Genomic DNA, 16,807 nt, shown 5'->3' with positions numbered 1-16,807 from the left:
TCTTCCACCCTTAGGTCTAGCCTTTCCTTTTGATTTAGTCCCAGAATTATTTCTTTTCTTAGCATGAGAAGAAAAGGCAGCAGGAGGACCTTTAGGCATGGGCATTTCTTGCTCTTCTTCCCTTGTTTCTTCTTGAATGCATCTAGCCATTAATTCCTCGAAACCAGGAATTACATTATAGTTCAAAAGAGTAGTCCTGAACACGCACCATTCAGATGGTAATCCTCCAAGAGTCGTGAGTGCCATTTCCCAGTCTATCGTAGATTTCCTTGGAGGTGTTCAGTTCAGAGATGTAGGCCACCAAGTGCTTGTCGATAGAGTCCTGGATGATCTTCTATTTTGACTTCTTCAGTTTTCCATTTGTTCCATGCAGCAGTGGATGCATTTGATGGAGGCTTAACAATATTGCCTCTTACATGGTCCAACACTCTTGGATCTTCTAGGGTTAAATCGATAGACATCTTCCATGTGTGATAGTCATCTTTCTCACGGAGCTTGTTTAGGAAAGAGTGTTGAGGACCCCATAGTTCTTTTAGGATAGCCTTGCCAATCTTCTCTTCGGTGATTGCTCTTGCTCTTGCTCGGGCTTTGTCTTCACCTCAGCTCTGATATCATGTTAAGTTATGGTATGTTCTATGCTTATAACAGTTTACTTCTTTTTCTTATTATATTCCACAGATTAGCAATCACATGTACATAAAGTAAAGTGCGATAGAACATTAAACGATCGACAGAAAACAAGCCAAGACAAGAGACACAAGATGTGGCGGCTAGCCAGGGACAAACCCCACAATGTGTGGGGAAACCCTTTGATCAAATCTTCTTTTATCTTCAATAATTTAGCAGAGAGAAATAGTACAATAAATCTGATTCATATCAGCAGTAGCAAACCCTAGATCAGCAACATTAGCATTAGCGGCTTCATTATCAAACTAGGGCAGACGATATCTCACAAACCAATTGTCGGATTGACTTCATTCCACCACCAAAAGTTGTGGCTTCTAGAGGAGGTTCAGATGAACCTACAACGCAGTTCAGATGAGGAGATATCCTAGGCCACATAGGTCAATCTTTACTTCTACAGTTGCAGCTTCAGTTTCAGTAGTTTTCGGCTTCAAACTAGGGCAGTCGATATCTTGCAAACCGTTCATCGGATTGACTTCATTCCACCACCAAAAGTTGCGCCTTTCAGAGGAGGTTCAGATGAACCTACAACGCAGTTCAGATGAGGAGATATTCTAGGCAACGCAGGTCAATCTTTACTTCTGCAGTTGCAGCTTCAATTTCAGCAGTTTTCGGCTTCACATGTGTGAGAGAGGGACCCATTTTTGCATAGTAGAGAAGAGACTCATTTATGCGTAGTAGAGAGAGAGAGATGTGATGAGAAGAGTGAGTGTAAATGAGGAAAAGTCCTCTTATATTTATACACAACGTTGGTGTTTGAATAGATGCGACTGTTGGGCTTCTGAGCCTACATAAGTTGTAGGTCGGCTTGATAATAATTCCATAATCAAAATAAATTCATATCTCCATGAATACTTATCGGACTCGGATGATCTTTATATCAATCCTACACCTCTCGACGAGAGGAATCTAATAAAAATATTATCAGCCATGAATAAGATGACCCACATGAAGTTTTGCCCTGGTTGCCAATTTTAACAACATTCCAAAACAAAAAGAATCACTGGGTTTAAAGACAAGGTAAAGATTTTCAGGTTGGTGACCTATTCCTTGTAAACAATGACCCTCTTCCATTTAGGATTTATGGCAAAGTAGGGATTGGATATTTCTATATTGTGAAACTTGATGGTGAACACCTACCTTCCTTATTACGAGGTAATCACCTTACATTGTTCAATGGAACCTAATGCATTTGTAGTTAAGTAGTTGCATTTCATTATTGTGTGTGCATCCTACTTATTCATTATTCACGTTGATGTGTTGCATTCTAGATTAGAATGCATGGAGATAACTTTTTCTTTTTCTGTATGGTTTTATATATCATATAAATGCAGAGGTGATGATCAACACCCCGTACACATGCTAGGAAACAAGTTGATTTGAGTGTGCATGCAACAGATTTGTGACCGCAGGGACTGCCGGGGTTCTTGTGAACTCCCTGTTCGAGCATTACAGATCATGCACTCTATGGTGAGCACATGTCCCGAGTTGGAGCTTGATGTTACTGACCAAAAGTGGGTAACCCCATAGGAGAAAATTTTTCTCCTATCTTGGACAACGAGCTAGCCAGAACCCTATACATTGTTTAGCTATGATAATATGCTACATTCCTTCGCATTTGCACTAGTCATACACCTCTTGCCATCTGACATTCCTCTTGAAGGAAGGTGGGTGACCACTCGGCATACACTTTAACCATTTTGCAATCAAGTGCTTTTGCTTAATGTTTTGGGCATTCAAACATGGAGAAAGGGGTAATATGGATAATTGACCGATCTTGACTGTAAAATTGTTCTCTCAACTTACCAAGGGGGTTAGTCTTTGGCCCTAGTCCAGTGGGACCTCCTTTGAGGCAGTAGGGTTATAGGAAGGGCATTACGCGGGAAACTTGGATTGAAGTAGCATGTCCATAACCATTCAATACTTACCACTTTTCACACATTTCCTTGATTTCCCATCCATCCTTGGGGTTTGTTGTCATTGGTTCATTGGGATTTGACACCCTCATATCCACACCCTTGAGTCAGGGCCGAAAAACCTTGCGTTGGAGGTTGATGTAGCTAAAAGAAATATACAAGCATAAGATGACCACAAAAAAAGAAAAAGAAAATTTAAAATGCAAAAGATGGTTTGGACAATAATTAGCATGTGGGAAAAATCCTAGCTTGAGCTCTAACCTCCTCATTAGCCATTACCTGGTTCCTAAGCACTAGATGCTTCATCACATAATAAAGGAACCCTTGCATGTCCCAACCTTGATGAGCGAGAAACTGGATCATCCTTAAGGGATAAATAAATGCTACATCATTAAAAGCAATCTTGGGCACCTGAGCTATGCTCCTTATCAAAGCAGTGCCAAAAAGAAGTAAAAGGCGCATTCGAGGGGTGGAAAAAGCAGGCCAAGGAAAGGGGTACTAATGCCTCCACGATTGCTCCCTCCATACATCTATACACTCAGGATGATGGACCTTCATCAGGTAGTCCCATGGCCATGGAACCTAGTGATGAAGTCTTTACCCTCTATTGCCACCACTATCACAAACACCTATGAATTGAAGGGTTGACCTTGGACATGTCACCTCCCTTTAGGGGCTAGAAGCACCTAATAGCGTTAATTATCTAGCCACCCCTAACAAGGTAGGGAACACTTTTACGGGACTTGCTCTAGTTAGATGTTGAAGGTGATACAAGTATGAAATGTTATTCTGCCCTTAACAATTAAGTATGGCCTACTGTGTTGCATTTATGGTCATTGTCTCTAATGAGTGGTTTCTTTCACTCAAGTTCGAGATGGTTTTGCCGAGTGGTCCTTCATAGACTAGTAGAGGCCTTAAGGGCACACCCACTCTATGTCTACGCCACATGATGCCCAGGACATACTACACTTTTGGAGAGCAATGATGACCTTGCAGATGCAATGCTGCCCCTCCACAACAATGTTGGGTACTTTGATGATTCTAGTAGTTGATTGACACCTCAAAGCAACCCCAGATGTTGAAACACCGATCTCACTTTGCTTAGTATTGGAGATTCTTGATGATGTGCACAATGGACCTAGCATGCCCTAGGATGACCTTGACATTGTTTGATGGGCATGGCTTGATTCAGAGTCTAGATGACGATGGTCATCCCAATGTGACTAGGGAGAGTTTGTACCACCTCATGGAGCCCCAACACTTGAGAAAGATTGCCACATAGTCTTGATGGCCATGATGGAGTTGATGCAGGACACCCAGGGCTAGTTCTTGACATATGGAGACATTTTGAGGCTTGATTTGAGGACTTATCCTCAATCTAGGGCTGATTATGATGGTTGGAGACATATCTAGCCCATTTCTTGCGTTTTTGGAGCTTTATTTAGGCCTAAAAGGTCATGACATCATGCTTAGGAGGAGTTTCGATCCACACCTATGGGCTATTAGTGGTTTATTTTATTATATTGAGCTATTGGGTTGGCTTGTACCCCACTTTTTCCATGTTTACTCAAAATTAAACCTGTCATAGGGTTTTTAGACAAATTAATGGAAGTGATTGGCCTCATATAAATAGAGGATCACTCCATTCTATTTTCCCATCATCACTTGTGGATTTTGACCTCCTTTAGGGAGCTTGACTTAGCCTAGATGTAACTTGTTACTTGTGTAGATGTGATCTTTTTGGAACTATTGCTATTGGAGAATGATTTTTGTCTTGAAGATGTCTTTTTGGGATTGAAAGAACAATATTTCTTGGAAGAATTGTAAGTTAAATTGCTGGTTTTTTTCATGTGATAAATTAATGCTAGAGTTTTTCTTATTCCATGTCTAAATGCATATTATTTATGGAAAGTCTTGCTTGATTATTGCATGTTAAATTTTTCGTCTTTGAATACCATAGGGGATCTCTTAGATAGCTTCCCTATTTAATTTCTCCCCTCACAAAAAAGATAGTTAAGGTTTATCAAGTGAAAATTAGGGTTTTCCCTCTTATTCCAAGCATAAATTCAATTTCTCTTAAATTTAGCCCTAAAGACTCCATCACTCAAGTAGGAATAGACATTAGGAATCCTAGTGGTGGTAAAAAATTATAAAAACATTTATATTTTCTTCTCCTTTATCTTTCTAAGTCCTCTAAGGCAAGCCACTAGGGCTAGGTTATGGGTTGAATTCAATTAGGGCATCATTTAATTGGATGTTGAGGCTTAATTAGTTTGAATTCATCTTTATGTATCCTTTACACTCAAAATCTAGCATGGTTGAATTTACCCTATTAGGCCTGGCATCATCCTCCCTAAGTATTTGTTCCCAATAAAAACTTTAACCTTAGCTAAGTCTTCAACTTAGGGCTTAATTTGAGGATTTGCCTTCTCTTTTTGTTGATTAAATCAATTTTCAAATCTTTTCCTTGGTACTTGTATGCTTGGGTATTCCTTTGTTGATCTATATCTTGAAACCTTAGGTCACATGTGCCTCCTTTAGGGCTTGGTATTTGGTACGTGACTCCCACACAAAGGAATTGTGCCCTTGTTCATTGAAGAAGTACCTTAGCCTTTTATTTACATCCCCTTGAGCCATCTTGCTTGGAATATCATTTGGGTGGATACTAGGAAGCTTCTCTTGTGGTGTAATTCCACTAAAGAGTAGGAGGATTGCTGAGGTGACAGTGGCAATCCACCTCATTATTGTAGTAAGGTTTTGCCTTTACCTTGTGAGGCTTCTTACAAGGCCTACTAGGTTTTGAGGCAATATGTACAATAAGAAGTGGTATAGATCCTATTTCCTGTTGTTAGGCTTGCTAGTATAGTAAAGCATAGATTCTCTTGTGAACCTAGCTACATCTTCTTGCATTCTAAGCTTGTTACTAGCAACTGCAAATTATAGCACACTTAGTGCAAAGCTTCACTAGGCATCCTAGGTCTTATGGCAAGAAGAGATCAACCACCACTGACACCTCGATGGCTTCTCTCCAACTGTTTAGTGGTGGATATTATCCCCATAAGGGAGGCTTCCCTAAAGAAACCACCAACAAGATATTCAACTAATGTGGGCTCAAGGGTATTGCAAGGTCTAATAATTGAAGGGGAATGTATTAGCCAAACTTTGAAAGATTGAGGTAAGAGTTGCCAACAGTTCAAGTACACTTGCCTAAGACCTTTATGACTTAGAAGAAAGCTGCTATAAGTTAGGGTTTTTTATGATATGCAAAATTAAGACATACAATGACATATAACAGCTTGAGAAATAGCCTATGAGTGATAAGATCAACAAAGGAGCAGAGGCTATCAAAGAGGCAAGCAGGGGTTAGGTAAACAATGATATCTTTATGATTGAAAATGCATATGATGTCAATATTTATTTAGACATTAGCCCTAATTTTGGGTGAAAATATGCAACTAATGCTAGTTTTTGCCTATTTATATTTCTTAAATGCATTCCCTTTCAATAGGGAAACAACAAATAGACAATAAATTGCTATAAAACCCAGATTTAATCTAACCTTGATCCTAGTTGCCATGAATGAAGAAGAAAAAGGAGAAATTAAGATGATCACCATAAGCTAGTCTCATTAGAGAAATTTTAAGGTCTAAAATAGGCCTCCTAAGGAATATTATAAAATAATAATGAAAATAATAAAATAAGATTAGATTACAACCTCAAATTTTAGAGGAAAAAAAACTACTTTTTCAACTTATCTCCCTATTGTTTCACTCAAATTTTGAGTGGGAGCACTCATTGGATGCGAAATTTATTTCCTCATCCAAGGAGTATCCATGTTGCATACTTTCGATGCACCCTGCTACACAGAAAAATGAGAAATATTTGAAAAAACATGGCTGCAATCACGTTTTTTCATGTATTTCTCATTTTTCGTGTAGTAGGGTCCATCAAAAGTATGCAACATGAGTACTCCTTAGATGAGGAATTAAATTCCGCATCCAACGAGTGCTCCCGCTTGAAATTTGAGTGAAACCTAGGGAGATAAGTTGAAAAAACAGTTTTTATTTTTATTTTTTATTTTTTAATCTTTTTACTTTTTTACTGCAAAAATGGTGAATCACCCCCCATGGTTGACATCACCATCTTGAATCCTATTGGTTCTTATAAAGTTGATTTTGGTTGTACATTTTTGTTTTGAGGATCATTTTAGACCTCAAAATTTTTCTAATGATTGCCTTCTCTCAGTTGGGCAATGGAGTTAATAATGGTGAGGTCAAAGATAGAGGGAGTTGTATGAAGAGGGTGGAGGACTAAAAATCTTGTCTTAGAAACTCTAGCGATTTCTTTAAAATGGAGATTTAAGATCAAATGATGCATACACCAACTTTTTTGGATGGATTCTTGAAAGACAAATTTTGCATAAGATATAGAAACAAGATTTCATGAAAGATTTTGCACTTTTTAATATGGCACAATAGAATCCCTAATTTCATAAAATTGCGTGCAAAATGGGTGAAATCAACAATAAACTTACACCATTCAATCATGAATCACTTCATCAATCCAAGATAGTCTTCTCATGTAGAAATATCCCTCCCAAGACAATTCACTCCATTGTTCATCCACAGGGACCAAGAGAAAAAGACAAGAGAGCTAGTGCACACTTCTTAAGAGAGAGAGAAGTGTTATGAAAGTGTGATGATACAAATGAAAGTGACTTCCCTCTATTTATATGAGGGCAACCGAGTCACTTTTAATAATTTTACTTGTAAAAGCCCTAAAAGTTTATTTGAGCATTCAAATAGGCTTTAAAGGTCACAAGCCAACTTTAAGATAGCTTTAAAACATAATAAAGACATAAAAATATCCCACTTGTGTGGGAATACATGCTCTCCATGATGATTTCATCCTCCCAAAAATGGACATCTTCATCAAGCAAGTGATAAAGTGGCTCTTGAGTGCTCCTCCAAGAAAATCATCAAGGTGTAATGGTACATCTCCAAATAACTCCTCCACCATGACACCATCTCCAGGAAGGCTCATGTCACGCTTTTAGGGCTGTGGGGATGATGTGGCATGCTTTGAGTCAAGCATTGACATCTAGGCATAATGTGGTAGCCCTCCCAAGTCATCTTTGTGATCACAATCTTCATCTGGGCTTTGGAACAAGGTAGTGTCCATCAAACAAGGTCAAGGTCAGTTTGGGGGCGTCCTAGGTCCATATGGATACATCATCAAATAAGCCAACCCCTGGGCTTCCTGTTACAACCTTTCAGCATTGGGAGGTGTAGCAAGGGGCATACAACCGTGTGGAGTCTCATCAAAGGCCAATGTCAATCTTATGAGGGCAACACTAAGGCCACAAGGTCATATCTGCTCTCAATAATGTGCAAAATGTCTTTTGAATGACACTGGATAAGTATCAAGACTTCTTTCAGATGATCTGTTGCATGAGTAATGAACCACCTGAAACATACCCTTAAGATCAAGTGAAGTCAACATCACCAGGAACAAAAACCATTAAAGTATCTTAGTGAACCATATTCAATGTTAGGGGCACAACAATAGTTCACACAAGCCTTTCCTTCCAATGTCTTTCTAGATCAGGATTTGTAAGCAAGTTACCACACTTGTGTTGGGGATGATTATACTTTCAGCTCTATTAGATGCTTCCAGACTCCAAGGGGAAGGACTTTTCACAAGTAGACCCATCAATCCGTATGTGCATGTAATAATGATGGTGATTGAGTGAGGAAGACTTCAAAAAAGATGGCCATAGCTATGTTACCAGCTCGAGGGGGTCCAACATCTGAGTGCTACAATGAGAAGAGGGAGCAATCATGGAGGCATGGCTTACCCCTTTCCTCAGCCTGCTTTCAGTGAGAAGGCAGGGAAATTGAAAATGGCCTGTATTAGAACCATGTATCTATTTCTTTCTTATGAGCTATGCCATTTGTAGTTGATGGGAATTTCATGATTAAGATATGTATGTCCTTTCAACAAAGAAAATGAGTTATGTGATGAGTTGGCACTGACTTCAGGCTCACATATGGCTTGCTGAGAGGATGTCAAATGGACACAAGGTTTTATGAAATTTGGCCATAGTTATTCCTTTTAAGTGCTTAAAAAAATAGGAATAGGAAAATGTGTTTCATGATGTATCAAGTCTTAGCTGTCTAAGTTTTTTAATGATCGGCATGCCTGTTATCTGCATCAGCTGGTTGGCTAGAATTACAAAACATGGTAGATCTCAATTATAGGTTGCCTGTGTTGAGTAAGAGAGTGTTTCATTGGTCAGGATAATTATTTAATGCATCCCGGACCTTGATTTTCTGATGTATCACTTAGCATTTGAAGAAAAGATTACTTTGTCACTTGTTACTGATATTTGAAATAAAAGAAAATTATTCAAATCTAACATCATATCTTGTTGTTTAACCAGTGTCTTGAATTACAACTTACAAGATTTATGCATCAACATTCTCCCAGTGCTCAAAAGGATAATCGAATGTGGTGTACGTGTTTGGGTTTACAGGCAAGTATACACAAAGGCAATTTTTGTATTTTTATATTCTAGAGGAAAGCACATTGTTTGCTTGTAATATGTGCTCGCTGTCAGCTGCTCTGGCATAATAGTTGTCAAAATCATATATTCTTGGTATGGTGCAAATCTTATTCGTTATCGGCCTTTGCTTTGAGGAACAAAACTTGCAAAAACAATAACTAGATTTCTTTGCAGTTGAAGTGACCGTTGAAGTGATTACTTTAAGATTATTCTCTCAAGATTTTCTAGGCTTAGAATCGGTAATGTGTGGCACTCCACACTAAATCATCTAATAGTTAATTGATACTTGCTTTGAAGATATATCAGGAAAAACATGTCAGTTCTCGTAATATTTTATTTTCTTCCTCTGAAAATCTGACATGGAATCACTTGCATGATATCATTGTCCAGAATAAGTTTATTCTCTTCTGCTACTTCATTTTTATTAGATTTTCTGGTTTCAAGCAAAATGAAACCCTAAGCTCTAGAGCTGACTTTTACACAGCTAAGGCATTTAATATTCTGATACTTTCAGTGGCGACCAAGACTCAGTTGTACCATTATTGGGATCACGATCGCTAGTTCGCAAATTAGCTGATCACTTAAATTTGACTGTGTATTTGCCATATCGCGCCTGGTATCAGAATGGACAAGTATGCTTTGCTCCCATTATTTTGTTTTTATCCTTGTAATAATGGATTCCAAAAGTATGAAACATGTAAAATTCGTCGTCATTTGATCAACAGGTAGCTGGATGGTCAATTTCGTATGGCAACTTATTGACCTTTGCAACTGTAAGAGGCGCTGCTCATCTGGTTCCATATTCCCAACCTTCTAGAGCCTTGCTACTGTTTAAGACTTTTTTATCTGGTAAAGGCTTACCAAACAAGAGCAAGGAAAAAAAGGAATAAAACTGGCTTCAAGATTCTTGCAGCAGCTAGATTATGCCTGTTAGAATGAATCTTATATCATCATTGTTTTCATATTTTGGGCACAACAGTAAATTGTGGAGCAGCGGCAATCCATCTTGAATGTCACAATTTCTACCTTTTCTTCATCTTGCCATTAATTGATTGATCGAATCTATTCAGGCTTGCCCCTTGTTCTGATGTTCCAACTTTCAAAGATTGCTCCCAGCTGAGCTTTGATTATATTTTTTTTCAAGAGCACTGATAAGCAATGTTTTACGTCAATTATTGAACAGAAGAACAGAAGGTGACACCAAAGTGAGCTTCTTTGATCCTAGTTGTCTTTGAGGATAGCCGATACTGGTATTTGAGCTTTTTGATTATGAAAATACTCAAATTAGAATCAATCTCTTGGATGCCAAGTATTTTACATGCCTTGGCAGTGACTATGAAGCAGTTATTTCTAGTGAATTTCTTTTACGTAAATTAGCATGGTTGAACTATTTACACGTCTCCATGGACTCAGATTCATTGATTTTCTATGAAAATTTTTCCCCCTCAAAAAACATGCATTTCATATTGCAACAAACTATAATATTTTTTTTGGGAGTAGTTTTGATATTCACTTCATTGGAAATCAATCATGTGGACCAACCGCCACATTGGAATCCATCTTGGGAACTTGGAATTAATTGCCCACTCACAGTAATAGTAATAGTTTGAAATTTTACTAATGTTTGCGGCTTTTGGTGTCCGTGTAATGGAAACCTCAACATGATATTAGACCCTTAGCCCATAATTGATTTCCCTAATTGCATTTGAAGTAATTTTCACACTCACCTCATTGGGAATCAATCACATGGACTAACCGCTACACTGGGATCCACCCTTGGAACTTGGGATTAATTGTCCACTCAAAATAATGATAATGGTTTAGAAGATTATTAATTTCTGTGTGTTTTGTGTACATGATCAAGGTATACATTGATTGGCTTGGCAGTAGTCCCATTATTCCTAAGCCAATTGATTCCTTTACCAAATTCCTTTAAGCTGAACCTATTCAAAATTCTCGTCTCGTCCTACATTCTCATGAACTTTCATCTGATTATTTCTCATTTTCTATGACTACCAAAAGAAAGAAGTGCATCACTATCAAATTCTTCATGTAACTCTTCCAATGGATTTTTGTGAGATTGGTTGATGGCCTCTCCTCTATTTGGCGTAACTGCCTTTACAAGATTGCAACAAGCAGGCAGTTTTAGATGTTCTTGGTTTGAGACTCACTTAGCAATGTGATAAATTGTGATAAATTTACGAGTCCCAACATATTCAAGCATTTACAATTGCTTTTCCCCGTATGTACACTGTTGGCTATTGATCTACAGCTAGAATCCATACACCAGAGCTGGTGTTCAGCTATGTTTGTGATGAGGAATGAATTTGCAACTCGTCCATAATATGTATGACAAGGTCTTTGACCCTTCATTTTTATAGTACAAAAAGAAAATTATACCCAGACCAATCCCGTGGTTTTATTTGGAATTTCTGTAGGCTTTTAGTAGACTTGTTTGTTTATGTCAAAGGAGTACCATGTGACATAATCCCGTGGTTTTATTTGGAATTTCTGTAGGCTTTTAGTAGATTTGTTTTGTTTATTGCCGATCTCTTTTTTTGAGTACCATGTGTTTTAATACCCTTTGTATGTTTATGTCAAATGAGTACCATGTGACATAATCCCGTGGTTTTATTTGGAATTTCTGTAGGCTTTTAATAGACTTTTGTTTAGTGCCGGTCTCTTTCTTTTGAGTACCATGTGTTTTAATACCTTTTTCACCTTTGAAAGGGAATGAAGAAAGATCCTGAAGCATGCACTGATTTTTCTAACATATAAAATTGGTGTTTTTTTCTTCTGAAAAACCAGAAAACAAAAATGATGAGAGCAAAACAATCAAAATCTCCATTTATGTTTGAGGTTATCAAAACAATGTTGGAAGAAGACATCCATTAGTTTCCCTTCATATGGTTAAGTTGTAACGGCTGATTTGTTTTGTGTTAAAACAATAAGCACCATTCAGTTTTGGTGTTTGGAATAGATTTGTAAGTAGTCTCACTCGTGTTCTGTATATAACAAAATTGAAAAGCAAAAGTCTTATTATGTAAAAACATATTTACATGGTAGGTGTGGTCTATATTAAAATTGAACTTGAGGAATTTTGATTTTTAAATAAATGAGTGGATAAAATTTGATTTCGAAAAAATATTTTATTGTCTAATACATTATGCAAGGATGATGATATGAAAAAATTTCCAATAAGTTTTCAATTTCAAATCAAAGAATCACATATTTGTGAAATGTGGCTAGGATTTTAATGGGACATTATGATAGAGGCTGATCAATCTCTGCCTCTTTCGATATTGAATCTCAACACACGGGGATGAAACCCACATGACTGCGTACAACGGGGAATTGCATGTCTCTCGACTTTCAGTTGACATAATTTCATGACGACTTGGGTTATCAATATTCGCTTCTTTGGTCCAACGTACATCTTCCCACTCAATCAATTAATTATTAGCATTTCTTGTCGTTTATAAATTTTATTTTATAATAATTATTATTTGGAAAAAAATTATAATAATAATTTAATTTAAGGTTTTATTAATTATTAAATTAAATTGATTTATTTTTGGAAAAATGATTAAATTTCTTTAATGTTTTTTTTGAATATTGATTTTTGTTAAATAAATAAAATCCTTTATTTTAATTTTAAACTAGGTAAATTATAGAACTTTAATATATATATATTTTAATTTAATGTTAAGGTTTATAACATATTATATTTATTAATATAATTTTATTAATTGAATTTATTCAAAAATAAATAAATACATATAGTTTTAAAGTACATATCATTATTGATAAATTGAATACTTCAATGCGATTTTATCTAATTAATTTGATTTGGCATATGTAAACAATAGTTAAGTGATTAAGAAAATGCTTTTACATATGTGATCAATTTGGCTTGGTGTGGTATATGAAATGAAATGATATTTTAAGGTCTATGAGACTAAAAATAATCTATGATATGACATATGCAAATAATAATCATGTTATTCGGGACAAAGAAATTGATTCATTAATTGGGTGAATTAGAGAATGAGAGTTTCATTTTAAAGTGTGAGACTTTATACAAATCTGCTTGCCGTGTTTTTCAAAAATAGCATACGTGTATTCACATACTAAATATTAAAAATTAAGAATTCCTTTATATAAATGAATATTAATTTATCTGTGTATAGTGGTGATGTATAATTTAGTGCCAAAGAAATGTCCTTACTTAATGTTATATTTAAAAATTATAAAATAATCTTTACATTATAAAATAATTTTTTTTAATATTAGTTATAAATAAAATATTTCAATTTTATAAAAAGATAAAATAATTAAGTAAAATATTCTTCATTTATTTTTTAATACGAATGAGATATGTAAATTTTCATTGTTTAATATGGATGTAAAAATTATTGATATTGTTTAATGTGTAATTCATTCTATGTTAATTGAAATGAGATGTAATATTCAAAACAAAACAATTTAATTAAAAAAGAAGTATTAGTCATAGATAAAATATTTCAATATTCATATTAAATAACATAATTTTATATCAACTTTTTATATACATAAAAACGTAATTTAAATTAAAATCTTTCTTATATTTTCACTTTCTTTGGTAAATGAGATACATAATTTATTCCAGTCTTTGTATATATAGAGAACATGTTTATAATTTTTAATATGAAGGAGCATGTATTAATATTTTACTGGGGCTAATGTGAATTACAAATAAAATAATTCAATGTCAATTATATATATATTATATAAAAACAACCCAAATAAGAAATTTCTTATAGTTAAAACAGTTTATTAGTGTGTTGCTCAGAAGTAACGTATATCCATCTTAACTCCAGAATTACCAAGGGCTGAGAGGAATCAAATCTCTGGAGGTGCAAACCTTTGCTCAAGTTTTCCACTTAAAAAGAGGTTTGCGTTGTGAAAGATTTGATCCCTCTTGGCACTTGGCAAATCCAGGGTTAAGATGAATGTATGCTGGTAAATGATAAATTCTCTACTATATTTAACTCCCTATAGGACTTATAAACCATTAAATTGCTTATGTCTTACTTTGTTTTCTAAGCCTTTAATTCAAAATTATCTTTTTCTTATATAGGTCAAAAATTTAGTTTTCTTATAAATGTTAATCCTTTCATTGAGACATATCTCTAAATTGGTTTGTCTTCTAATCAATGTTGATTGCTAGATTTCTAGTTGAAGGGAATTTTCTTAACATTATCCTATTTTTTAGATGTCTCAACTTTTGGGGTTTTGGTGTACTATTTTCTATGGTTAGGAAACCGTCATCTTCTTGTGGGACAATTCAGTGGTTGGCACAATTGGATATTATCCCCTCCACCCAGTTTCAAATCCCATGGGAGAGCATCTTTGACCCATTGTGACAAGGCTCAAGGAGTAAGCTCCTCCACCCTTGTGGGGTCTCACTCTTGCTAAGTCATAAATTACTGGTATATTTGGCTTACGAGCTATTGGGTACATTCTTGGTGTTATAATGGCAACTGTTAGGTTTGATTTGCGAGCTATTGGGTATACTCTTGGTGTTATAGTGGCAGTCATTAGGTTTGATCTTGGGCCTCACCCATATTACTCCAATGAATTACCGATTCACCATGGTAAAAAAGAAGAAAAAAAGAGAGTTAGGAAACCACAATTTGTTGTTTAATATAGTGTAACTTGCATAATCTTTATATAGTTGTTTATACTTATCTTGCAATATGGCATGCTTTAGTTTGTTTGATAACTTTAGAGATTCGAGTTTGATATGTGGGTGAAAATAGGAAGTTTGTTTACATTTTTCGGTAAGCATGTTGGCTTGGGGATGAAGAAAAACAACTCGATTGAGCATTTTTAAGCGCTCGATCAAGCAATATTTTAGCCCTCGATCAAGCTATTGAAGGGCTTAAATATTGCACGATCGAGCAATAAAACAAGCCCTCAATTGAACTCCTATGTAATCCGCTATTACTTAGGGGCTCGATCGAGCCCTTTTTTCCTTATAAAATGCTTGGTCACAATATGTGTAGACCATTTTTGCGTAGATCACAAAGTTTAGAGGTCAATTGATGAATTTAGAAGCTCGATTGAGGAGCCAAGAGCTCAACCAAGCCGCCCAATAGCTCGACCAAGCAGCCTAGGCACCCAAACTTGACTTAGGAGTGCAAAATCTAATCTTTGTAGGTTGAAAAATGTTTGGAGATCGATTTAGGTTTTTTGCCATTGTATGTTTATTCTTTTTTTCTTGCAAATGAAGGAATTAAATAATTTTAACTAAAAACCCTATTTCTAGCACATTTTTTTTATTATTAGGTTCAAAACCACTAGTAAAGTAATGTTAGGATTTACATTAATTCAAAATATTAATTTCAATATGGTTAGTGCTTCTTTGCAATGTCTTTTAAAAAATAATTTTCCATCACTGTACATTGTCTTTTATTGTCATATTTTATTACATGGGGTGTTTTGATAGCAATGGTTGGATTCATAAATATCTATCATGATGAATTAGGTGGTGATTTTGATGGCAACATGTGGATAGTCAACTATGTGCTTTTGTAGCTATTTGTCTCCCTAAATAAGAATATGGTGGAGGCTATTTGTCTAATTTTTCACTTGGAAATCATATAGATTTTGTTTCTATCAAAGCTTATTTTTATGTAATCAAATGATGGTTTTGTTGGTGTAAGAAAATGCTCAAACTAATTTTTTATGTCGTAAATGTTTTCATTACTGAAACCTATTCACAAATAAACAAACATTTACATGGTTGACTTCTAATTGAAAAATATGTTCTAGAGATGTAAAAAACTAAAATTTTAAATAATTAATTATATCTAATAATTTTATACTTACAAGTTTATGAAATGTTTATTATATGGTTGTTTAAAATCCTTCTTAACATGTTAGGACAATTGCACTTTTTTAATCAACTTATTAATTTTTTATCTACAATTTTTTTGATAAAAATTTAATTCAAAATAATAATGTAATAGAACAATTTATTATCATCACAAAGCTAGATTGTGATTATATATATATATATATATATATATATATATATATATTTTGAATTTTTTAAAATTTTTAAATAATTTATTTTTATAAATTTTCCAATATCATAATTCAAAATTGTTAAAATATTTAAAATCTTCTTTATATAAAATTATCATATTTAACCCAAGAAAATGTACTAAAATACTAAATCGCATTGTTTTATTCATTTAATAATGTCATCTATATATATATACATATATATATATTAGATTTTTTAATATTTGTAATATATCTAATTTTTCCATTTACTCTTTATTTTGCACTAGTGTGATTTTGAATTGGTTGGCTAGTTGAGATTATTCTCTTTTGTGCGATACAACTTTTCCTTTGTCATGTAGCAAATTTTGCTTCGTTGCATCTTTCAAAATTTTTCTTCCTTGAACCATTTCACATTCAAAGTTTTTCCTCTCAAAACACTTCATGATATTTTGTACATGAACAATTTTTTTTTTGCATGACACAAACTTTTCTCCTCTATAGTGTGTTGCACACAAATTTGTTTTCCATGTGATACATCATGGTTCAACAAAAAAAGTTTCCATGCAATATATCATGTTGTATGAAAGAT

General features: G+C 34.9%; 1 protein-coding gene across 1 annotated transcript in view; it reads left to right on the top strand.

The window, feature by feature from the left end:
- LOC149204156 (serine carboxypeptidase-like 44) overlaps positions 1–10,518 on the top strand; it is a 101,996-nt gene extending 91,478 nt beyond the window's left edge. The window contains exons 8-10 of the mRNA XM_089393221.1: positions 9,043–9,135; positions 9,680–9,797; positions 9,891–10,518. Of these exons, the coding sequence (XP_089249347.1) occupies positions 9,043–9,135; positions 9,680–9,797; positions 9,891–10,055 (376 nt within the window). The 3' untranslated portion in view covers positions 10,056–10,518. The remainder of the gene's footprint in view (positions 1–9,042; positions 9,136–9,679; positions 9,798–9,890) is intronic.
- The last annotated feature ends 6,289 nt before the right edge of the window (positions 10,519–16,807 follow it).

This window comes from Pinus tabuliformis, chromosome 1_2 (assembly GCF_031772625.1).
Source record: "Pinus tabuliformis cultivar Carrire ecotype Pingquan chromosome 1_2, CPIR1, whole genome shotgun sequence".
NCBI classification, from domain to species: Eukaryota; Viridiplantae; Streptophyta; class Pinopsida; order Pinales; family Pinaceae; genus Pinus; species Pinus tabuliformis.
Note: the sequence above shows the minus strand (reverse complement) of the source record. Positions and strands in the feature narration are given on the sequence as shown.